We start from the raw sequence: 25,515 nt of genomic DNA, 5'->3' as shown, positions 1-25,515 counted from the left end.
CGTCCCCGCTGTCTCCTCCTGCGACACTCTGTGTTCTTGGAATCCACCAACACACTCTGCTGACTTTTGGCCTCTGCCCAGATGTTCCTTCCTTTTCTTTTCAGCTGGGCCACCACTAACCCCAATGGCACTTTTGCAAACAAGAAAATGTGCCCCTTCCTCAAGGAAAAACACTTTCTACAGTAAGTAGGTTTCTGTATGACCTGAACCATCACACACCGTGGCCCAGCGTGGCTTCACCGAGGAAACTCTCCAGACACCTGGCAGGCGGCAGCCCTGGCTGGTGACCATGCGCGCCAACCATCTGCTCCCCCAGGGCAGGCACACCTGGGCTTCCCCCACCTCCCACCCTGATGGCGGGCATCCAGGCCAGATTTGAAGTCAGGCAAGGGATGGCCATCAGGCAGCTGAGAGTGGATAAGAAAGGAACATTTTTCCTCACACATGTGAGAGGGGGGTCACACACGTGTGTACATGTATGTCTGAACCAGTGTGCGAGGCATGCTTTCCTGAGTGTATGCACAGCTGGGTTTGCTTGTGGGCTGATGTTCTCCTATGTTAGTGTCTGTCTAACACGGGGATGATGCGTCTTTAGATGTGGTGCCATGGGCAGTTCACACTCTGAGAACTCATGATTGGTGGCTCGGCTTGTTTCAACTCAACACTCAGAAATCAGTTTAACTTTACTCCCTCCAGGTAACCTGACTTCCCGCTTGTCCAGGAAGTGTCTTCTTCATGCTTCCACAGTGCCAGGGTCCTGACTTCTCTTGGTAGCCTACTGCATGTGGATGTTAAGAGGTGGGGCTCTAGATTCACACTAACCTGAACTGGAATCCTGGCTCCCCTGCTCATTTGCAGTGTGACTTTGGGTAAAGCACTTAACCTCTCTGAGCTTCAACTGTCAATCCAGCCCCCTTCTCCAGAGAGAGTCAACTACTTCCTCTTCTTTTCTTTACTTGGAAACTGCCTCTAACCTGGGCTCCAAGCTCCTGGTTGGGATGTTTCTCATTCCTCTTCATGCTCTTGGAGATGAAGTTGCAGCTTGTACTGACCTAAAAAAAAAAATCTATGTGTTTACCTCCCTCATGCATTCTCAACTGGGATGAAAATTAGTTCTTGGAGGTGGAGATGGTGGCGAAAGTCTTAAATATAGCAACGGTCCACAGGGCTCCCCAGAGCTGTCAAGCTCAGTCTTCACGGCACAGTCTTGTTTCTTAGTATCTAATTTCTCTTATTTGGAAGAAATGATTATTAATCAAAATTCATCTCCCTGATGCCTGTCAGGCTTGGGGGGTGGGGGTGACACTTCGCTCTGTCCATCTTTTCTATTGAACCCATTCACCTGCCTCTCCTCTGAAAATAGGCCATTTGTGCAATTTCCTTTAAAACCCCAGCTGACAGTACCTTCCTGCTGGACCTTGACCTAGTTGCAAATTTCTATGATAGTTGAGAGTTTGCAGGGTAGTTTTAGAAAGGTTATCTCATAAGTCCTCTCCCCGGATCCCAGGTGGTAATGGGTGTGGGCGTTTGGTATCCTCTTCTGGATGAAGACAGCGAAGGATTAGAATCTACTACTGGAGTTCAATCTCACCTTCTGCATCAATCCCTTTTAGAGATACAAATATGTTCTGAGCAATGGCTGCTACTTTTTTTTTTAAGCCTGGACTTGTGAGACATTCCCATTTATTGTCATTAAACCATTAAAAAAAAATTAGGACTGTATACCTATTTGGTATCAGGCTGAGATCTCTAATCGTTTTAATGTATGTAGACTGATGTCTTCCACCCAGTCATCTCTCCTTGGTCAAGAGAGTTAGAGTTTGATTTACTTGTTACTCTGTTTTTCACACAGTTTCTTAACTTCTGAGGAGGAATGAATCATCTGACTTGACCTCCATCTGAATTCTGGGCTACTTAATGCAACTGAGTGGAGGCCAAGGCCATGGATGGAGTTACTCTCTCATTTATTCATTCATTCAACAAGCAGAAATGTCTGGGTACCTATACCTGCCAGGCACTGTGCTAGACTCATGCTTGGGGAAGATCTCTTCCAAGCAGGACCTGGCCTCCTGTCCTGACCCCTGACCAGGTAGTTGAGGCCTTGCTGCCTGCTCACTGAGCTCCCTTCTGGGGCAACATCCCCGAGGAACAGAACCTCGCCCCTGCACCTGGCCTGGCACAGTGCCTGCCCCATGGCATGGGGTTCAGAGGTAGACAGAGCCAGGGCTGACTCTGGACTTCCACCCACCTTTGCCAGCTGTGAGATGAATGATTCGACCTTGCAGATTTGAGAGAATTCAATGGGATCATGTCCAAGCAACATCTGCCCAAATGCTGGTCACTTGACATCCCCTGGTTCCCTCTCCTTTCTTCCCGCTCCTGCCCTTGGGTAAATCCACTGAACAAGATCATCCATTCCAGGTCTGTCTCCCGTGGGCTCCTCCAGGGCAGCAGCGGCACGTTTTCCATCTCCTCCCCCCTAGACAGAGCAGGTGCCAGGCTGGTGTTCGGTTCATGTCACGCATGTGTGTGGTTTGGACTCCATTTCCCTTGACTCTTCTCCCTTCTCCCTTCTTCAGGCTCTCCTCTTGGGTCTGCTGGGCTTAGCCTCTCCCCTTTCCGGGTCTCACGGGCTCCATCAGGGTGGACCCTCAAAGTTCAGTTCCCAGATCCTGGCTGGCACTTCCCCCCCTCCTTGGCCAGTGGCTGAACAGGTGGACTTCTGGCCTCTCCCCCCTCAGTGGACCTCGGTGCCCAGTGCTGCAAGGGGTTCACAGTGCCAAGGCCACAGGGGGTGAAATGTCCGAGGTGGACATCTAACTGTGGTGAATGAAAACTGTTGCCCGCCATACTAATAAACAGCTAGTCAGGTCACTGCAGCTACCACCTGTGGTGAGCCCTGAAGGGACTCAGGATGGAGGCAAATGGGCCAGTCCCTGCAGTCACCCCAAAAGTGCACCCCAGGGGACTTGGGACTGGAAAGAACAGGAGGTATGCATGCATGCAAGTCGCTTCAGTTGTGCCTGACCCTTTGTGACCCTATGGACTGTAGCCTGACAGGCTCCTCTGTCCATGGGATTCTCCACGCAAGAATACTGGAGTGGGTTGCCATGACCTCCTCCAGGGAATCTTCCCGACCCAGGGGTCGAACCTTCGTCTCTTACATCTACTGCATTGGCAGGCGGGTTCTTTGCCACTAGTGCCACCTGGGAAGCCCGGAAAGAACAGGATACTGGCCTCCACTAGCTAAGGTGCAGATCAAAGGAGTGATTTCAGTGAGCTCAGACTCTTGCATCTTCCCAAGACACAGAAAAGCACTAAATTCCTTAACATCCTTGAGATATCTGTTTTCTTTAATGAACAGTAATCTTTTGATGTTCCAACTACCTGGTCTTTGCTGAAAAAAACTATATATCCCAGTTCCTCCCTTGTCTCTTTGGAGCAGTCTCTGAGAGGCTGTCTCTTGGGCGTAAGTCCTCAGTTTTGTCTGCTGAATTAAATGTAATTCTCACCTTTCAGGTTGTGCATCTTTTCAGTCTACAGACAGATCAGTGTCTGAATGGGATATTTGAGAACCCTCCCATGGTCCCAAGGACCCAGGCCTGCAGGAGTATGAGCCACAAAGCCACACCAGGCTGGGTGCTTGGTGGGGAGAGAGGGTCAGGGGGGGTCACTGCCCGGGTCCGGATCTCAGCTCTGCTGCTCTCGCTGAGTGACCCTGGGCGAGTCATTTGTACACTGTGGGCTGCTCTTCCGTGGTGGCAGCGACGCTGTCTGTCTCATTCACTCTTTACCTCCAATCCTGGCCCAGAGCCTGGCACTGCAGGATAATAAATATACATTTGGCTTTCCCCCCTGTTTTCTGGCAGAGAGCACAGTTCCTGGTACAAAACATGGAGTTCCTCAAACCCTTGGAATTTCCTGAGTGATAGGAGTGTCCTGAACTTCCCCAGTGGTTCAACGGATAAAGAATCTGCCTGCAATACAGGAACTGCAGGAGATGCAGTTTAGATCCCTGGGTGGGGGAAGATCCCCCAGAGGAAGGGATGGCAACCCACTCCAGTATTCTTGCCTGGAGAATTCCATGGACAGAGGAGCCTGGTGGGCTACAGTCCATGGGGTTGCAAAGAGTCAGACACGACCAGAGTGGCTTAGCATACCATAACATGCAGGAGTGTGTTGTTTTTCCTAATGAGCCCCTCTCCTCCCCACCTAACCTGGTGACTCATGTGGGCTCTTGGGTGCAACAAGAAGTTGGCCTTGCTAACACGGTCAGACTCAATCCCCCAGATGTAAATCTGGGGAGGGGTGATGGCCTGGAGATTGAGTTCGGTCCGCTATGGCCAGTGATTGACTCGATCATGCCCACGTAATGAAACACGACAGAAACTCCTAAGGGGTGGGGTAGGGAGTGTGCAGGTTGGTGGACTCACAGAGGGGCTGGGAAGGGTGTACACCCCCACAGGGCATGGACGCTCCATACCCACTTCCCCATACCTTTCGCTGTGCACCTCTTTAGAGTGAACTGTTTTAAACAGAGCATGTTCCTGAGCTCTGGGAGTCGTTCTTGCAAACACGGAGCCTGAGGGGATCAGTCTTGGGAGCCTCTGTACTGCAGTCGGCCAGGCAGAACTTCAGTCACCTGGTGACCCCAACCGCAGCTGGTGCCTGAGATGGGGGAAGGCTTGTGGGGCTGGACCCTTAACTTGGGGGGGGGCGGTTTCTGTGCTCACTCTGGGTTAGGGAGTGTCAGAACTGGATTGCATTGCTGGACATACAGCTGATGTTAGATAACTGGAAGATGGGTGTGGGAAAAAGGGCATTTGGTATTGGAAAACACAGTAGGGACTCCATGAGTGAGTGTTGAATGAATGCATGAGAAATACAATCATGTATTGAGTGCTAACCAGTTGTCAGGCCCTGTGTTTGGTGCCTGGAATACAGAAGTGATGGAAACAAGGTCTCTGCTATTTCCAGATATTAAAGGAAATTGAGCAGCCTCGGCCATTGTAATAGGGGGTGGAGAGGGTGAGATTAGCAGCAAGTCTAGGGGGTGGGGCTGAGGGGCACAAAGGAGGAGCTCTCTAGTTTTAAGAAAGGTTTAAGGGTCAATGGGAACGGACAACTATGTTTAAAAGATTTTTTTTTTTTTTGACGTGGACCTTTTTAAAAGTGTTTATTGAATTTGCTACAGCATTGTTTCTGGTTTCTGTTTTGGTTTTTTGGCCACAAGGCATGTGGGATCCTAGCTCCCCAACCAGGGATGGAACCCATACCCCCTGCATTGGAAAGCACAGTCTTAACCACCGGAACAAGAAGCCATTCGTCAGATGGATTGTGCCAAACTGGCACTTCCCATCTACCTCTACAAGGATTAAATCATGAGCTGCCACAGCTGCTGACCTTCAACATCCCCTAAAAGTTTAGGTTGGAGATCAGAAGTGAGGTACTCTGTGCTCTGGGAAAAACTGGCAGGACAGGTCTTCAGGTAGTTGGATGGTTTCAGAAGCTGATCTCATGAGCCCAATTCTTATGTCTCCTCATATTTAGAAAGGCACTTCATCCCTTCATGGTGACATTAGCTCCTCATGATGAGCAGAAAACTTTCACAAAGATAAGTGCTCAATCGCACAAACTCCCCTTTCACCAAAATCACATATATGTTGACTTCCCCCCATCTCTTTGGAGCAGCTTCTCAGAGCTATCTGAGATGCTGTCTCCCTGGCTGCAGTCCTCATTTTGCCTCAAATAACAACTCACAACTCTGACACTGTGCAATTTTTTCCCCTTGACAATGGGAATGCATAAGGGTGGGCCCTAGGTGGGAGGATAGATGTGTAAAGTTAAGGACACGTGAGTGGCATGGGGCAGCTGCCACCAGCTCCAAGTGGCTGGAAAGCAGGGAGAGTGTAGGGTGGGCAGGGGGAAGGGGTGGGCAGGGCAGAGAGCCCCATGGTCCCTGCAAAGGTTGGTACATGCGGGCAGTCTTTTCAGATTACATCACTGTGATGGATAGAGGTGTCCCCTTTCCAAGCCAGACATGTGCTCCCTGGGGGCTCAGATGGTAAAGAATCTGCCTGCAATGCAGGAGACCTGGGTTCGATCCCTGAGTCAGGAAGATCCCCTGGGGAAGGGAATAGCAACCCCATTCCAGTATTCTTGCCTGGAGAATTCCATGGACAGATGAGCCCGGTGGGCTACAATCCTTGGGGTTGCAAAGAGTCAGACACGAGTGAGCAACTAACATCATTAAAACATCATCACACGTTCCCCAGGCACTTGGCATACTCCCCCATCAGGACGGCACAAGCCTTCTGGAAAGCTCAGATCAGATCCTGATGCGCCCATTTACATGAACAGTGATAACTCCATCTTGCTGCGTGGACCAGGGTGCATCGGTCCTCCCCACTGGCTGGTAAACTGCCCTTAGAGGGCTGAACTCAGAGCCGGCACGGTCTGTTCGTCCTAAGACTTTTCAAACTGCAGTTGACATGCTTTGAGGATCATCTCCTTTCCCTCAAAGATAAAGCTCTTTTATCCTGTGCCTCATTTATTAGGCCTCTCTGCCACTGCCTTGCGGTTATGCACACAAATAAAATATGTAGCAGGAAACCGCCTTTCTTGCTTTCTTTCTTTCCCTTCACCTAATTTCAACTCCCTGTCAAGTCTCCTTGCATTGATCCGCTCACCACAGAAGCTGCCTCGGGCAAATGTACAGCTTCTCTCCTGGGAAGATGATTTTTTTTCATTTAATCATGGAGGGGCAGGCTGCTTGGGAGGCCCTTGGCCATTTATCTCCCATCAGTTCCGAGCCATGCATTCCCAGGGTAGTTCCTCTGGGGACCTGTTCCTTCCTGTCCGCTTAGGGAGGTGCAACATGATCTCACAACCCCAGTGGCAGGGCTTCTTGGACAGGTAATTTCCCCGGGGGCTTAAGCTGTGTGCTGTCACTGTGAGTCCAAGTGAAGTTTCTAAGCCCTGGTCAATCTCGTGGCTACAGTAGCTGGAGTGGGCGACACCCAGCTGCTGGGTGAACACGGGGTGTCTAGGGGAGCAGAGGGTAGGGACCAACAGCTGATCCGAGATTGGGGGGTGCACCTGGACCTCCCATTAGGGAGCCTCCCAGATACGGATGGAGAGCAGAGTCTAAAATCCCTGAAACTCAGCACACAGTCATGATCACGAGAAAGCAGCGTTTGCAAATGCTGGGAGGGGAGCCAAGGTCACGGCAGGAAGGCAAGAGCTTGGGAAAGGCACAGAAGGCGGAGCTTTGTGGGTTGGGTCAGGAAGGCCTTTCAGGCAGGTTTGCGGAGGGGTTCAATTTAGCATCTTTGTTTAAGTGGACAGAGAAGAAGGCCAATCTGTCCACGGAGAGATCATGTCAGCACTCACTGTTCTTCCTGGGAGAACAGCTGTTATCGGAACAAAACAGAACAGCGCTCAGATCCCACTCCGGGATGTGGGGCTTCCCCTCAGCGGTCTGACTCAGCCCAGAGCCCATGTCCGCGGGGTCCCTGCCGGCTGGCACTGCCCGGGCCCACCGCCCTCGTCTGGCCCTCACTTCCTGTAGCCTGGGTTTCCCATCTGCCCCCCGGCTCATGCCGCTTGGCTACATATATTTTCCCATCTGCCTTCCAGATCTGCTCTGCTCACAGCAAACCTGCCCTGCGAAGTTCATGCTTCAACATCCCCCGCAACAGACCTCTCTGGAGCTCAGAGTAAACCTTAACGCAATGCCCAAGGACCTGCCTCCAGCTCCTTGCTGACTGCCGACTGGTCCTGGGCTGTGTCCCCACCCCAACCCACCTTGGACAGCGGTTCTCACTGGGTTCATCCCTGGAGGTCCAACGGAGCCTGTGTCAGGAGAGGAATGTGTCAGCATTCACTGTAGTTCTCTCAGCCCCTCAGGGGATTGTAATGCTTTCAGCCAGAGTTGGGAAAGATGGCTCTTGCCCAGGGATTTCCAAGTTTGGCTGCAAGCTGGAATCACCTGGGAGTGTTAGAAAATATGGCCTGGGTCCCACCCCCAGATGCAGCCTGACCATCAGGACTTTTGAAAGCTTTCCAGGTGATTCAGCAGTGTTTGAGGACCACTGCTTGGGCCCTGCTGGGTTATTTGTGGTTCCTTTGCAATTAACCTCCTTTTATATCCTGGCATTTCTGCTGTATTGAAATTCATCTTTCCCTCCCTCCTAAGCTAGCTCACTCTCCCTTCTTCCAAAGGTCAGAACTGAGGAGTTCTAGAAGGGGTGGCAAACTTTTTCTGAAAAAGGCCAGATAGGAAATATATGAGATTTTTTAGGCCACTGCAGATGGTCTCTGTCACACCTTCTTCTTGTTTTCCCCTTAAAATGTAAACACCATTCCTTGCTCATGGGTTATACAAAATAGGCCATGGGCAAAATTTGGCCCACAAGCCATAGTTCCCTGATCTTGGACCACAGCATTGCTTTGTTAGCTAGTGAGTTCCCTATCACTGGAAGCAATCAAGTCATAGTCAGAGGACTTCTTGTCAGGGAAAGCATAGCTTAAGCTTCCAATGAATAACTGGACTGAAAATTTCTCTGTTCTTTCACGAACTTAGGATGCCTTTGTCCTAACTCATCCCAGCTCCTGGGTAGAGTTTCTCATCTGCCAAAGGATCTCTGAGGTCCCCTGGGAGCTCTGAAAGCATCCCCATGTTCTGTTCTGCCTCACTGTGAAGGTCTGGATGTGTCACACAGCCTTTGTGTCAACAATAGGTGCTATGATTTAGTTATGCGAGTTTGAGGCAAAGAAGAAAGACTGCTCCTGACCTGTGTGCACAGACAACGTTTGAAGCCAGAACAGCTGGAAACCATGAAAATCAAAGTGTTCTGAATTCACCTTCAGCCACGGACATCTGACAACTAGATACAAATGGCAAATTATACCTTTCTGTACTGACACAAACAGGACTGATTCATGATAATGCATAGTAGACCTATCACATGAGGATAAAGACAGAAGCTTTCTCTCTTATCCCAGATTCTCTGTCAGTCCTGCAGGTCAGTTTCCCAATGGGCCTAATTCTACCCACCTTTTAGCAAGCCGTCAATGAGAAACGACCATGTGCATTGTTGTTATTTAGTCACTAAATCGTGACCACGTGCATAGGTCAGAGTTAAGATTACAGGTCCTCGAACAAGGTGGTGTCAACTCTAATCCAGCACTCACCTCTTAGCTATGAGGCTTGGGGAAATGATTAAATTAAGATTTTTGCTTTTCATCTATAAAGGGGATATAAAATTAGTTTGGGAAGGGAAGGTTTTGCAGCTGACCTGTAATTCACCTTCTACAGCTGGGATAGGGAGAGGGAAAAGAGAGAAAAAATAGTAACCTGGTCCATTCTGTTTATAAACTTGCTAATCCAACCTCATAATGGTACTTGTAGCAGAAAGATAAGAGAGAGTCCTTATGTACAAATGCTTTAAGGATGCTTTACCTGGCTTATTTAGAATGGGATGTATGGCAATGGGGAGAGTTCACTGGAAAATGTCAGTGTCAGCTGTGTAATTATCAAAGTGAAAATGAAGATGCTTCATGAATAAAATAGCTTCTGGATGTGTGTTGTCCTGCATGTTTTATTCAGAGACCCTGGGAGTTTAATCTGGACCAGAGTGCACTCTAATCTTCAAAGAAGAATGTAGGGAGCCCTGCTGATGGCTTTAAACTTCACCTACATCTTATGATGACCAGTATCCTGAGAATTATTAGTCAAGTTTGAGTCTGAGTGAAATCCCTGATTGTTACTATTTTATTTTCACAACCTGATTCTGTGTTATCTAATATTCATACAGGATGTTTATGAGCATTCAAACACTTAGAACAGGGCCTGGAGCATAGTAAGTGCTCAATAAATGTTATTATTATCAGAGAACTGGTGTGAGGACTAGATCAGGGGACAGAGATCAGAGGTTGGAATGTGCTGGAAAAGCTCAGAACAGTGCATGGATGTGAATTGCTATCCTTTGCAACAGGGTGGGAAGGGCGCAGGTTTTATAGATCTGGGTTCCAATCTTGACTCCAAAATTTTCCAGCTGGTATATGTTAGGGGACCGTGTAACCTCTCTGGGCTTATTTTCTCATCTGTAAACAGGAGCAGTTAATCCTAATTTCAAGACTATCATGCAGATTGGGGGTGATGTGTGAGAGATATGCCGTGCAAACAAGAGAGCTTAATGCCTGAGCGCTACTATGTGTGAGGCCAGGATGGGGCAAGGGGCAGGATGGGGCCAGGGAAGCCCTCAGCCATGGCCTCTGCGTTTAACCAAGTCACTTTAGGGGTGACTTGTCCCCTTCTTGGAAGAGCTCTAGCCGTGACAGTGCCGGTCCTGGCTCCCTTCTGAGCTCTGAGGATGAGATAATGAGCCACAGACAGGTTCTTTCAGAGCTTATTTTCTAGATTGAGGGAGACGTACTAAACCAGACACCAGCGGACCACAGCCTTCAGCCCGCACCCAGCCTGCCACCTGCTCTCGTGAATAAGGTTTCCTGGGGACACAGCTGTGTCATCTTTCATTTACACACTGCCTGTGGCTGCATTTGCAAAACCACTGCAGAGCTGCAGAGTGGCCGTGGAGTCTGTGGGGCCTGGAAAATATTTACTGTCTCGCCCTTTACACAAAAAGATGGGCAGTCCCTGTATTAAATCCTCATCTGAGAATACCGTGAGCAGATGAGTCAGGGAGAGAGGCTGAGAAGGAAGTAAACCAGGATAATGTGATCGAGGGCGTGTGTGCGTATGTGAGTGACTGTGGCTTGTGTGAGCACATATGTACATTTGTGTATGTGTATCCTTGTATGTGTATGTGTGTGCATGTGTATACTTGTGTTTGCGTATGTATGTAGACTTTGTGTATGCTTGTGTATACACGCATGTGTCTGTGTATATTTTGTGTGTGCATGTATGTATATGTGTGTATGTGTGTGTGCTTGTGTGTATGTATATTTGTATGTTTGTGTATATTGTGCATATGTGCATGTGTGTACATACTTTGTGTATGCATGTGTGTGTGTGCATGAGTGTATGTGTATACTTGTATGTGTATGTATGCATGTGCATGTGTATACTTGTATGTAGGTATATGTACACAAGTTTGGGTTTGTGTATGCTTGTTATGTATGCATATGTGTATGTGTATACTCTGTGTATGCCTATGCATGTGTGTGTGTATTTATGTGTTTGTGTACGTGTGTGTTGATTTTAGATTAAGTGGTCAGGACAGGCCTCACGGGGCAGGTGATAGGCCGGGTGAGATGGTCACACTAGTCTATGAGCCCCATGAGAGCAAAGACTACCCCCTGGGTTTCCTTCCCACAGTCCCTGGTCTTGCATGGAGCCGCCAGCCGCCCACCTCCAGGGGCCCCGACGTGACAGCTGCGTGAGGGGTGGGTGGTATGGAGGTCCCGTGGGATGGAGCATATTCCCCCCTTGAATCTCCTTTAACTGCTTCGTGGGCTCCTGGTTCGTCCTCTTGTCGTTAACTGTCCCCCTGCCCCCTGGAAGATACCTCCTGTTCCTCCAACCATCTCATCACTGCAGCAGTGTGTGTGCGTGTGCACACGCGTATGCATGTCTGATATCCTCCCCCAGTCATTCCACGGCCCATCCCACCATCTCATTGCAACCTTCTGTTGTCCCTGGTGGGGGTAAACGTGACAGGACATGGAACATCATGGCCCATGAAAATCAGCCCAAGGGGAGAAAGAGAAGTTCAGGTCCGTTTGTTCTGATAGAAATATTTTCATCAACAGGGAAACCCAAACAAAGGAGAACCACAGCAGGGCCTCCAGGAGCGAGCTCTGCCTGGAGACACCTTCCCAGCCCCAGCACGGCCTCTGATGGGGCCCCTGCGGGACACAGGCCCCCAGGCCAAGCGTGGCAGGGCCCCTAGTCCCACCTGCCTGACCATCTGAGGCCCTGGAGGAGCAAAGGGCCTGCCCACTAGGGAAACGGCAGAGCTGGGGCTGAAACTGGGTCCAGGGTAAACTGGGGCTCAGAACACTCCGACTGGACGCTCATGCAGGGACAGTGACAGGCAGTGGTTAGGACCTAGGGGCTGGGCGATTCCATCACTGCCCGCTCTAGGCAAGCAGCTTCCTTTCTCTGCCTTCTCTAGGGCTGTCATGGGCCTTAAATGAGATAACAGGCATCGAATGCTTGGCCAAGTACAGCACATAATCAATGGTGAATAAATCCTAGACATTGCCATTATTATATCATTATACCTTCCATATGAAAATGTAGCCTCTCTGTGGGCACAGAATGTAACTTGAGTATCTTTCATTCATCCCAGCTCCCAGCTCTCCCAGCTGTTAAAGATCGCTATGTTGTAGTATGTTACCACCTACGCATCTTTGAGTGAGTTTGTTACTGACCATTAGGTGGATGGAAACCAAGACGATCACTGCATTTAAATAGGTGGGGACTCTCTATTCCCCCTCCACTCCCAGTGGCCCTTGTCCTTCCTCAGACTACAAGCTTCGCATCTGTGCAATGAGAAGACCCTGCCCTGGTGGCATCGTGAATCCCTAGGCCGACGGGTGAGGAAGGAAGAGAGCCTTACCTGGCCCACTGCAGAAGGCGGCGATGATGGCCAGAATGCACACAATACTCAGGTAAGGGATCCAGGGCGCGTGGTCCTGTGAGAGAGCAGTTGGGCAGATGAGGGGGCAGTCATGAGTGGAGGACCTGGGTACCAAACGCCCCAGCTCCTCCTTGATCCATCTGTGAGACCTGGGGCAGGTCACTTTACATCTCTGAGCCTCAGTTTCAGCATCCATAAAGTGGGGACGATGATAACCCCTAAGCCATTCCATCCGTCTATCTTACAGAGGTCACAGTGAAATGGCATGATGCCTGTGAGCATTTAGCAAAGTCCCAGCATTTGGCTTCCCAGGTGGTGCAGTGGTGAAGAATCAGCCTGCTAAAACAGGAGATCCCTGGGTCGGGAAGATCTCCTGGAGGAGGGCATGACAACCCTCTCCAGTATTCTTGCCTGGGAAATTCCCTGGATAGAGGAGCTTGGCGGGCTACAGTCCATGGGGTCACGAAGAGTCAGACATGACTGAGCAACTGATTATGCACAGCATATGGTAACTGGTAGACAAATGAATAACACCATTTGAGGGCTTAGTTGGAAGCAGGCAATATGAGAAAATTTTACAGGCAATTTCACTTTTAAAAATTTTTCTCTAGGCCAATCTCTGTTATCATATAAAATGCTATCTCTCTCTCTCGCTGTCCTGACAAGGTGTGAGATGAGTTAACTCATGTCATTAAATAGGCTTGGAGAGGCTGTCACTTGTCTGGTGGGTGGGGGTGGTGACTTCATGCTGGGTGGGAGAGAAGTTTGGGAAATCGCTTCTGCTCTAGCAGACTGGATGGTGATGATGAGAACATGTCTAAGAGAGACTCGGGCCTAGTCTAAGAGAGACTCGGCGAGGAGAGGAGTCTATGCTCACCTTTGAAGGCTGAGCTGAAGTCAGGCAAGAGGAAAAGGAAAGGAAAGGAGTTCCAGGAGAGGGTGTCCCGTGGGCAAGGGTGCAGAGGCATGGGAGAGCCCAGTGTGGACCTCCAGGGTGGGGGGGAGCGGGTAGAGGGGAGAGCAGCCCTTCCATGCCAAGCTAAGCCCACCAGCTCCTGCTGCAGCAGGGTCTAGGGCTGGGAGGAGCCTCATAGCCTCTTGTACTAAATGGGTCTGGTGCCTTGAGTCATCCATCCATCCATCCATCCATCCATCTGTCCATCCATCCATCCATCTGTCCATCCATCCATCCGTCCATCCATCTGTCCATCCACCTATCCATCTGTCCACCCATCCATCCATCTGTCTATCCGTCCATCCATCCATCTGTCCATCCATCCATCCATCCATCTATCCATCCACCTATCTATCCTTCCATCCTGGGAGGTAGGAATATAGAAATGATATGGGCATGGTCCTCACCCCTACAACTCACTGTCCATTGGTAGAGGGAGATGGTTCAACAATGAAAGCCAAGGCTATGTGTAAAGCAGTGTTTTAGGTCTGCCCCTGGGATCCTGGGGAAGACAGAGGAGGGTGCTTCAGACAGCGGGTAGGGGAAGGCTTCCTGGAGGAAGGGGTATCCAGGAGGAAGCCAGGGTCTCAGAAAACAAGAGAAGCCAGTTGAGCAAGGAGGGCGCTGGGAAGAGGAAAGAGCCAGGCTCTTTCGCGGGCAGCTGCTGGGGAGCAGGGCTGGGGTGACAGCGATGAGGGTAGCTGAGCAGGAAGGAGCTCTGAGACCTTGTGGGGTGAGGCCCAGAGGGGTTCTCATGCTCCAGATGGCCCTTCCAGACATCTGACTCACTCCACAGAAAGACCATGACCCAGAACATCCAGCTTGGTTGGTCCAAGGAGCCTATGAGACTGTCTGCTCAGGACAACCCTCTCTGGCTGTGGGGAAGGAATGTCTCTGCCAGCACATGACCCCAAGGAGGAGATTTCCACCTCCTGCCTGGTCAGCATGCCCGGCAACAACTCCTTTTTGAAGGACAAGCATGTCTCTCAGACATGTGCTAAGCCGCTTCAGTAGTACCGACTCTGTGCCACCCCATGGACTGTAGCCCATCAGGTTCCTCTGTCCATGGGGATTCTCCAGGCAAGAATATTGGAGTGGGTTGCCATGCTCTCCTCCAGGGGATCTTCCTGACCCAGGGATCGAACTCAATGTTTCTTCTATCTCCTGCATTAGCAGGTGGGTTCTTTACCACTAATGACACCTGGGAAGCCCACCAGCATGCTGATGTTGCCTTTTTCTAGACATGTGGTGACATTAAGACCTTTGGCAGGTGACCACCACATGTGATATCCATTTAGAGATTCATTTTTGAAAACTGCAAATTCTCATTGACCACTGTGACCTTGCCCCACACTTCCCACAGGGCTGAGATGAGCTTGAGGCATGGCGTAAATGCCCAGTGAACACAGGCTGCCCTGAACAGTGCAAGCGGCAGGAGGAATCCCCAAGATCCTGGGATCTGATCCCAGCTCTGCCCTTGCCCCGCTGTGAAAGCTTGGGCAGCTTCTTCATTGAGATGTATGCCTGTCTCCTCATCACCATTAAAGGAAAAGATACCACTTTCATAAGAGTTAGCTGTGGCTCCATGCATCCCCCCTGCAAACAGGCATTCACTGAGCACTTACGGTGCTCCGGGCAGTGCTAGCCGCCCTATAAGTGCATGTCTTACTTAATCCTCACGATAGCACTGGGCATAGGGTAACCGTCCCATTTTAGACATGGGGCCCTGAGGAGCAGAGTGGTTAAGAGACTTGCCAAAAGTTTCATGGAGGGTAAGTGGGACATTCAGGATTTCCACCAGGCGGCTGGCTCCAGGGCCCCTGCTGGTACCCACGGGTATCAATGTGGTAATTGCACAGGGGTCTCATAGGGCCGTGCCAGCCACCCTGAGCAGGAGCGTGAGAGCTGGAGGGGGCATCTTCGGAGACATCTAGTGCAATCTCCTCTATTCCACAGATGGGTAAACCAAGGGGGACGGATCTTGCCCAAGATCACACAGCTTTTAGTGACTTCCTGACAGGACCAGAAGTCAGATCTCTTGTTTCCCCCTCCCCGGCCCCCACCCCAGTCCAAGGACCCATTACTAACACCTTTTCCCAAGGGCGCTCAGCAGCTTCAAAGCTGAGATGCCCTTGGAAACTCCACATCATAAGAGTTGCCTATAGACTGGATGGACTCCCCAAGCCAATGGCCCCAGAGCACGAAGCCAAAAGCCACACCCATCCTGAACTCCCTGGGGAAGGGACAGGTGCGTCCTCTCACCTGCAGCATCAGCGTAATAGTGAGGATCCCAAAGAAGAGGGCCATCAGCCCAAAGCCGCCAATGAGGAGGGGTCTCCGTCCCATGCGCTCGATGACCAAGCCCTGGGTCAGGGTCAGAGAGAGATGGTTATTACTTCCCTTCTAGCAGTGACTGAAGGGGACCCATGGTGCTGGGGTCGTGGTTAAAGGATGGCTCTGACCTGGAGACCCCCGGCCACTTCCTCCAAGGCCATAGCCAGAGAGGGAGGGAGAAGAAAGTCACAGTTCATGAGCACCGGCTGGGTGTCCATACATTCACCTTTCTTCTGATCTTCCTCATCGGGGAGGATGGGTTTATCCTCAGAAGGGACATAGTTGCCCAGCCCTTCCCCAGCCTTAGGAGCCAGTAGGCAGGCAGAAGGCAATTGCTCTCTATTTCTCTACGCCGTGTGTTGTGGGTGTCCTAGGGGTAGACTCCTGGGGCATGGCGCTGGGGTGGGAGTGGGCAGAGAAGTTCCTGCCTCCTGCCTCTAACTGGCCCTGAGTCAGTCAATGCTTCTGTCTCTGTCTCTCCTCTTTCCTGATGGTGGTGGGTTAGTGTGGGTGACTGAAGCTGATGACCATTCATCAAGCACCTGTTATGTGCCAGGCGCAGTCTTTTTATGTCCATTCATTTACCTGTCACTAAAACTTCATGAAGTGTTTTGTTACCCTCCTACACTGTTGGTGGGAATGGAAATTGGTGTCGGCACTGTGGAAAACAGCATGGAAATTCCTCAAAAGGCTAATGATAGAGCTACCATATGATACTGCAATCCCACCCCTGGGCATAGAGCTTTTTGATTTGTTGTTGTTCAGTCGCCAACTTGTGTTCAACTCCTTGCAACCCCATGGACTGCAGCGTGCCAGGCTTCCCTGTCTCCATCTCCTGGCATTTGCTCAAGTTGATGATCACTGAGTTGGTGATGCTATCCAACCATCTCATCCTCTACCACCCTCTTCTCCTTTTGTCTTCAATCTTTCCCAGGATCAGAGTCTTTTCTGGTGAGTCGGCTCTTCGCATCAGGTGATTGAAGTATTGGAGCTTCAGCTTCAGCATCAGTCCTTCCAATGAATATTCAGGGTTGATTTCCTTTAGGACTGACTGGCTTGATCTCATTTTATTCTGGAGAAAATTCTAATTTGAAAAGATACATGCACCCCAAGGTTCACAGTAGCATTATTTACGATAGCCAAGACAAGGAAGCATCCGAAGTGTCATGTCCATCAACATGACATACGGATAAAGATGTGATGTGTATATATATGTATATATATGTGTAAATATATGTGTGTGTATAGACATATACACACACACACATACACAATGGAATATTATTCAGCCATAAAAAGAATGAAATAATTCCATTTATAATGCCATTTATAGCAACTTGGACGGACCTAAAGATTATCATACTAAGTGAAGTAAGTCAGAAAGAGAAAGACAAAGATCATATAATATCGCTTATCTGTGGAATCTAAAATATGATATAAATGAACTTAATGAAATAGACATAGACTCACAGATGTAGAAAGCAAACTGATGGTTATCAAAGGGGAAAAGAGGTGGGAGAGAGATAAATCGGGAGTTTGGGATTAGCAGACACAAAATACTACACATAAAATAGATAAACAAAAAGGTCTCACTATAGAATATAAGGAACTAGGTTCAGTGCCCTGTGATACACCACAATGGAAAAAAAAAAACCATGAAAAAGAATGTGTATGTATAACTGAATCACTTTGCTATACACCAGAAACTAACACAACAGTGTCAATCAACTATACACCAGTTAACATTTTTTTTTAATTTAAAAGTTAAAGTAGGTTCTATTATTTGTTTGATTTTATAGGTAAAGAAACAGACACAGAGGCTTTGGAAACCTGGTTACGGTCATGAGGCTGGCAGGAGGCAGAGTGGGCATCGTCTATAATCTTTCCTCGTCCATAAGACATTAATATTTTCCCCAGCAGAATAGACAAAGCTCCACTTGGTAAGAGCTCACAGATGCACCTGGATGCCCAGCGCCTTCCTCCCTGTCCCCTGACCCTCCTCCTCTCTAGAAGGCTAGGAGTTTCATCTTTGTTTTCCCAGAACCCAGAAGACCACCTGGTAGGTGTGGAGCCAGCATCTGCTGATGGAGTGAAGGTTTATCTCTGTAAGGCAGGTATGATGGTCCTCCTTTCTCAGAGGAGAGGGAGATGAGGATGGTAGATTTACCCCGTGGGAAGCCAGGCCCAGTGAGAGCCATGGAGGTAGCAAAGATCAGCAGTGGCTGAGAAAGTTCTAGAGAGAGAGAAGGGCATGTGTCCAAGTCATCTCTCCTCTCCCAGCTTTCATGAACTGAGTCCATCAAAGGGGAGGACTTGGGAGGGGCTGCCAGGACCGGAGCAACATGGCGGGAAGCTGGGTCCCTGTGAGGTGGGGATGAAGAAGTTTGGGAACACCCGGGATCAGAGGTTCAGAGAGATTATGGAATTTGTCAAGTCACTCAGAGCTCCTCAGAGATGAGAAAGTGGGGGTAAATGCTCTCTCATGCCCAGGGATGTTTGAAAAACAGCTCTGTTCTTGAACTCAGTCATTCGCCTTTTGGATATTTATCCTAAGGAAGCAGACATTTGGTCAAAACTTTATGAACAAAGATCTTCTTCATAGCGTTGTTTATGTCTCTGTGGCTTCAGTCATGTCTGGCTCTTTGCTGTAGTCCACCAGGCTTCTCTGTCCATGGGGCTCTTCAGGCAAGAATACTGCAGCGGGATAGCCATTCCCTTCTCCAGGGGATCTTCCCAACCCATGGATCGAACCCGTGTCTCTTAAGTCTCCTGCAGTGGCAGGCATGTTCTTAAGGAAATAGAAATCTAGAAGTCCATCAACAATTGAATGAGTTAAATAAATACTGGAACATCCCCATGATAATTGTGTAGGGATTCACATATTTTCAAAGAATTTAAAACAACAGAAAAATCTTTAGGATATACTTTTAAGTGAAAAGAGTAGGGCATAATGCTATAGAGACATCAAAAGTTTTGAAAATTGCAGCTATATGAAACTAATACATTCTGGAAAAATAGATGCTAAAATAGTTTGTAATGGCAAACTGTAGTTGGGGGAATAATGTATGATTGTGATTTTACTTATTATTTTTCTGTCTTTTCTAAATTTTCTGCAATGAGCTTTTAAAATGAGCAGCCGTGTATCTTTTATTTCCATCTAGTTTGTTTCCCTTTTTTCTACTTCATATGCAGCTCTCCCATTACATTTAGTTTATGTTTTCCGATTTCTCCATCTCTTTTTTTTTTGGATGTTCTTTCTCAAGCCTTTATCAAGTGTAATAGAAAAGCTTTTGTATATGTATATAATATGTATACTATATATATTTTAGGAAACTCATAAATTTTCACCTAAAAATTTATGACATGTTGATTCCACTTGTTTGACTTAGTATGAATAGAATGCTAAATTTCTAATTAAAAAAAAGATATGCAACAAGCAACAAAGGTTTACTGTATAGCGCAAGGAACTATAGTTAGGATCTTTTTTTTTTTTGCTAGGGAATTTAAAATTTAATTCTATAGCTATGTCCACAGGATTTATTATTATTATTTTTGGATCTCAAGGGCATTATGTTTAATGCACAAATCTCATTTCAAACGATCATACATTAGAGGATCCCATTTATATAGCATTCTTTTTTATATATATATAAATTTTTTTTTGTTTTTTAATATAAATTTATTTATTTTAATTGGAGGCTAATTACTTTACAATATTGTAGTGGTTTTGTCATACACTGACATCGAGGAGGGGTTCAGGATGGGGAACACATGTACACCCGTGGTAGATTCATGTCAATGTATAGTCAGGATCTTATAATAACCTATAATGGAAAATAATTTCAAAAATATTGTATGTGTATGTGTATAACTGAATCACCTTGCCGTGCACCTGAAACATTGTAAGTCAACTATACTTTAATAAAATATGTATATTAAGGAAGAAAAAGAATTTGATTAATTAATGTACTTTTAGCTGTGCTGGGTCTTTGTTGTGCATGGGCTTTCTCTGGTTGCGGAGAGCAGAGGCTAGTCTCTAGGTGCATTGCAGGGCTTCTCACTGAGGCGGCTTCTCTTGTTGCAGAGCATGGGCTCTAGGCATGCAGGCTTCAGTAGTTGTGGTGCAAGAGCTTCGTTGCACTGTGGCATGTGGAATCTTCCCAAACCAGGGATTGAACCTGTGTCCCTTGCCTTGGCAGGCAGATTCTTAAGCACTGGACCACCTGGGAAGTCCTGCGATGAACTTTTCTAAATTAACAAAGGGTTAAAAGACTTAACTAACACTTGAAGATGCAAACCCCTACTTCCCGAGTCACCAATCCCGTCTTGACTCTTTCCCAAGCATCCATGATTTTCAATACCTGCACTGGGAAATTTTCATCACCATGTACAATATGTTCCTGCTACAATCTAAGGATGTCATAATCGTTCTTATGCTTAATGGGGTCAAACCCAAACTTACAGCTGGCACTGGAAACGCAGGCTGCTCATAACTGGACTATCTGTGGGCTTCATCTCGTAAGCATCTTAGAGGATTCAGTTAGTGTAGCCGGAGACAAGAGTGCAGAAGTGACTGGAGATGTTACCATGACAACCACCACAGTCACTGGGAGACACTGAGGTTGCTACACTGAGATTGATGCCTTGTCACACCTGAACTTGTTACTGACTTCACTGCCTTGGATATTTTCCATTATTTGTACTTTTTATTTTAGTTTCTTTAAAGGCACAGTCATTGATTTCAGAGTCAGGAAGTGTGCCCCAAGCACAAAGCAGCCAAGACCCACTCTCATACCATCATGCCAACATTCAAGTGCTTTCAGGGGATCTGGCTGCTTCTTTTCACTAAAGTGTCTGCACAAAACAGTAACCTGAGCCGAAGTAAAGCTGAAACATCGTCTTTGATTTGGAAACAGTTTGTAAATGGTCTAGGAAGATGCCAAGGAAATGTCTGTGAAACAAAGAAAAGATGGAAACCCTCTCCATCCTAATGGGAAACAAGGTCAGTCTCCAGGGCTCTCTTCCTCCTTTAAATAGCACTGAAGTGCATCCTGTCAAAAGGGATTAGAGTAAACATGTTATTTCCACTCAACATGGAAATCATTAGTGAAGACATGAACTCAAGGTGAACAGCAGCCTCTGAAGGCTACTGGTGTCAGCTAGGGATGAACTGTTACCCTCCTGATGCTTTAAAGACAGTCCCTCAGGGGACTCCTGAGCCAGGGTAATTCATCTATTCAGCAGCCATTTACCTCCACCTGCTGCCCACTCCACAGTGCTAGGATCAGTGGTTGAAAAAAAATGGTAAAGCTTTTTTTCTTGTTAGATTGATGTGTAGTTAGATTCAATAAAATGCACCTGTTTTAAATGTGCAGTTTGGTAAGTTTTGCGAGACTTACACACTCATAAAGCACTGACCACACCAAGATATGGAACATTTCTGTCATCTCAAAGTTCCCTGACCCCAAGCAACTGCTGATAGCTTTCCACCAGTATAGATTTGATTAGTCTAGATGAGATGATATTTCCTTACTGGTCATCAACATACTTTTGGGATTCATCTGTGTTGTATACATCTGTAAATTATTCCTGTTTAGTGCTCAGTAGTATTTCATTGAATGGATATACCATAATTTGTTTCTCCATTCATTAGTTGACAGACATTTGGGCTGTTTCCAGTTTGGGCTCTTATGAATAAAACTGTTATGAAGATCAGTGTTCAAGTCTCTGTGTAGATGTGTGTTTTGATTTCTTTTGGGTAAATATTTATGAGAAAATGGCTGGGTTGTATGAGTAAAACTTGACAAGAAACTGCCAAACTGTTTTCCATTTAAAGTCCCTCCAGCAGTGTACTAAAGTCCCAGTTACTCCAAATCTTCATCACCATTTGGTACTCTTCACCATTTTAACTTTAGTCATCCTTATGGTGAGTTGTGGTATCTCATTATGGGTTTTAGCTTTAATTGCCCTGATGATTATTGGTGTTGAGCAAATTTTCATCTGTTCATGGTGGTTTTTGGTATTTTCTTTCATAACGTGTCTATTCAGTTTTCTGATCTTCAAGGGGGTTGTTGGTCTTCTTATTGTTGAATCATTGAGAATTCTTCACATACTCTGGATTCAAGTCCCATGTGAATGTGTACTTTGTGAATATTCCCCAGTCTGGCTTGCCTTTCCATTCCATTAACACTCTTTTAAATAGTCACAGCTTTTGCTTTTTAGAAAGACTCATTAATTACTTCGCTTGCATTAGGTCTTGGTTGCAGCATGTGGGGTCTTCATTACGTCATGCGGGATTTCTCCTCCTGGCACACAGGCTCTCTAGCTGTGGCATTCCAGGTCAGTAGCTGTGAGCTTAGAGGCATACGGGATCTCAGTTCCCTGACCGGGGATTGAGCTCACATTCCCCTCACTGTAAGGCAGTCTCTCAACTGCTGGAACACCAGGGAAGTCTCCAGCTCTTACTTTTACTTTGGATGAAATCCAACTGGTCAATTAAAAACAAGCTTCATCACCAGAAATTCACATCAGTTCAGTTCAGTCGCTCAGTTGTGTCCGACTCTTTGTGACCCCATGAATCGCAGCATGCTAGGCCTCCCTGTCCATCACCAACTCCCAGAGCCTACCCAAACTCATGTCCATTGAGTCGGTGATGTCATCCAGCCATTTCATCCTCTGTCGTCCCCTTCTCCTCCTACCCCCAATCCCTCCCCGCATCACAGTCTTTTCCAATGAGTCAGCTCTTCGCATCAGGTGGCCAAAGTATTGGAGTTTCAGCTTCAGCATCAGTCCTTCCAATGAACACCCAGGACTGATCTCCTTTAGGATGGACTGGTTGGATCTCCTTGCAGTCCAAGGGACTCTCAGGAGTCTTCTCCAACACCACAGTTCAAAAGCATCAATTCTTCGATGCTCAGCTTTCTTTATAGTTCAACTCTCACATCCATACATGACTACTGGAAAAACTATAGCCTTGACGAGGTGGACCTTTGTTGGCAAAGTGTCTCTGCTTTTTAATATGCTGTCTAGGTTGGTCATAACTTTCCCTCCAAGGAGTAAGCTTCTTTTAATTTCATGGCTGCAATCACCATCTGCAGTGATTTTGGAGCCCCCCCAAAATAAGTCACATAATATTGCACAATTATGTTTCAGTTTAAAAAATGGTTCATGCTTCTTGTGTCCTACCTAAGAAATTGTTGCTTACCTCAAGGCTGCAAAAACTTCCTCCTATGTTCTCTTCTAGATGTCTTATAATTTTAGCTTCTATGTTTTAGTCTATGGTCAATTTTGAGTTAATTTGTTTGTGTAGCATGAGACAAGAGTTGTTTTCTTTTTTTTTCGATGTGACTATCTAGTTTTTATGGCACCATTTCTTAATAAAGACTATAATTTTGCATTAAATTAGTTTGGCACGTTTTGTATTTCTGTACTTTATTCTATGCCATTGGTCTGTAGCTATCCTTATTGTCAACACCATGCTACCTTGATTATGGTTTAGGGAACACCACTATAGCACTTACTATGTACCAGACATAGTTCTAGACACCTTTATATATAGCAATAACTTAATCTTCATAATATCTCTATTATGCTATTAGGGTATGCTACTATCATCCTGTTATATCCAGAAATTGAGGCTCAGAAAGGTTTAGCAGCTTACCCAAAGTCACACAGAGGCAGAGCCACCATTTAAGTCCAGGCAGTCTGGTTCCAGAGTCTTGCTCTTAACCCCTGTACTACATTACCTCTCTTCACTGTCAGTAAGACAAAGTAACATCTAGAATTTTAAAAAGAATACACTTTCCCAAAGCTTTCTTTCCTTCACTGTGGGAGACCCTGGCTCTGGGGCACAGAGGAGAGACAGGAGTCCCTGCCCTTGGGGAATGGATGAGTTGAATTGTGTCCTCCCCCAGAATGACAGGTTGAAGGCCTAGCCCCTGGTATCTCAGAATGTCACTTGATTTGGGAATAGGATCTTAGTAGAGGTAACCAGGCTTCCCTGGTGGCTCAGTGGTAAAGAATCCGACTGCCAACACAGGAGATGCAGGTTAGATCCCTGCATCTGGAAGATCTCTTGGAGGAGGAAATGGCAACCCACTCCAGTATTCTTCCTTGGGAAATCCCATGGACAAAGGAGCCTGGTGGGCTATAGTACATGCGGTCACAAAAGAGTTGGACACAACTGAGCAACTAAATAATAACGACAACAACCACACAGGTAGTCAAGTTCAAATGAGGTCCTTAGGGCCCTAATCCAGGATGACTAGTGTCCTTATAAAAAGGGGAAAATGTGCACACACACATGCACACAGGGAGAAGGCCATGTGAAGATGAAGGCAGGGGTCAGGGTGATGTTTCCACAAGCTGAGGAAAGCCAGTGATTGCCAGCAAATGTCCAGATGCCAGGGGAGAGTCCTGGAACAGATCCTCCCTCAACCTCAGAAGGAATCCACCCTCCAACACCTTGTTTCAGACTTACATCCTCCAGAATGGTGAAAGGTCTGTGTCTAAGCCACTCAGTTTGTGATACTGTTATGTAGCTGTAGCAAACCCATACAGGGAGCTCTGGTCTGATGGAGAGCAGGGCTTAGCATATTGTCTGTTAAATGATGAAGCAAATGAAGAAAGAAGGAAAGGGTGGAGGGAAGGAAAAGAGAACCTAAGGACAGGGAAGCCTGGCATGCTACAGCCCACGGGGTCTCAGAGTCAGACACGACTAAGTGACTGAACAGTAACAAAAAAAAAATTCCACTTATTTCAAATGTGACTCAATCAAACCTTTCAGATCTGACTTAATGTGTCTTTATAGTATTTCACATACATTGTGCATACTCAGTCACTTCAGTCATGTCAGATTCTTTGTGACCCTATGGACTGTAGCCTGCCAGCCTCCTCTGTCCATGGGATTCTCTGTGAAAGAATACTGGAGTGGGTTGCCATGCCCTCCTTCAGGGGATCTTTCCAACCCAGGGATCGAACCTGCAGCTCCTTCATGATAGGCAGATTCTTCACCACTGAGCCACCGGGGAAGCCCTTCACTTAACATTACTTTATACGAACTTTATAGGTCAATCTAGCAAACAGCTAGATACTTAGCTGTTTGCAGCTAAGTATCTAGGGTTTGAAGAACTCAGCAGTTGGTAGAATTACTGACATCTCAGGGTTGGCAGGGCCATGTAAGAGTTCACTCAGTGGACTCAGTGGTAAAGAATCCACCTGCCAATGCAGGAGATGCCAGAGACGTGGGTTCGATCCTCAGGTTGGGAAGATTCCCTGGAGAAGGAAATGGCAACCCACTCCAGTATTCTTGCCTGGGAAAATCCCATGGTTAGAGGAGCCTGGCAGGCTATAGTCTACGGGGTCACAAAGAGTTGGACGTGATTGAGCACACACATAAATACACCATGTTCTTTCTGTCCTATTCCAGGACGGGCCCTTTCTGATCCTGCTGGCTCCTATGGACTCAGCCTTTGCCTGGCCTGACTTCCTGTTCCTGAGAAGGTGTGTACGCCTACTGTGTGCACGGCTTCAGAGAGAGGAGGCGCTGATGCCGGGGTCTCCATCTCCTTCAGAGCACCTGATCTGACTGCCGGGGGGCAGAGGACGGGGATTCCAGCC

General features: G+C 47.4%; 1 protein-coding gene across 1 annotated transcript in view; it reads right to left on the bottom strand.

Annotated features, from left to right (window-relative positions):
• Positions 1 to 25,515, bottom strand: part of SLC2A9 (solute carrier family 2 member 9) — a 208,141-nt gene that overhangs the window by 50,024 nt on the left and 132,602 nt on the right. Inside the window, exons 10-11 of the mRNA XM_043906186.1 lie at positions 15,826 to 15,927; positions 12,588 to 12,663 (exon numbers count right to left, since the gene is read on the bottom strand). Of these exons, the coding sequence (XP_043762121.1) occupies positions 12,588 to 12,663; positions 15,826 to 15,927 (178 nt within the window). The remainder of the gene's footprint in view (positions 1 to 12,587; positions 12,664 to 15,825; positions 15,928 to 25,515) is intronic.

The sequence above is a fragment of the Cervus elaphus genome, chromosome 6, assembly GCF_910594005.1.
Source record: "Cervus elaphus chromosome 6, mCerEla1.1, whole genome shotgun sequence".
Taxonomy (NCBI): Eukaryota; Metazoa; Chordata; class Mammalia; order Artiodactyla; family Cervidae; genus Cervus; species Cervus elaphus.
Note: the sequence above shows the minus strand (reverse complement) of the source record. Positions and strands in the feature narration are given on the sequence as shown.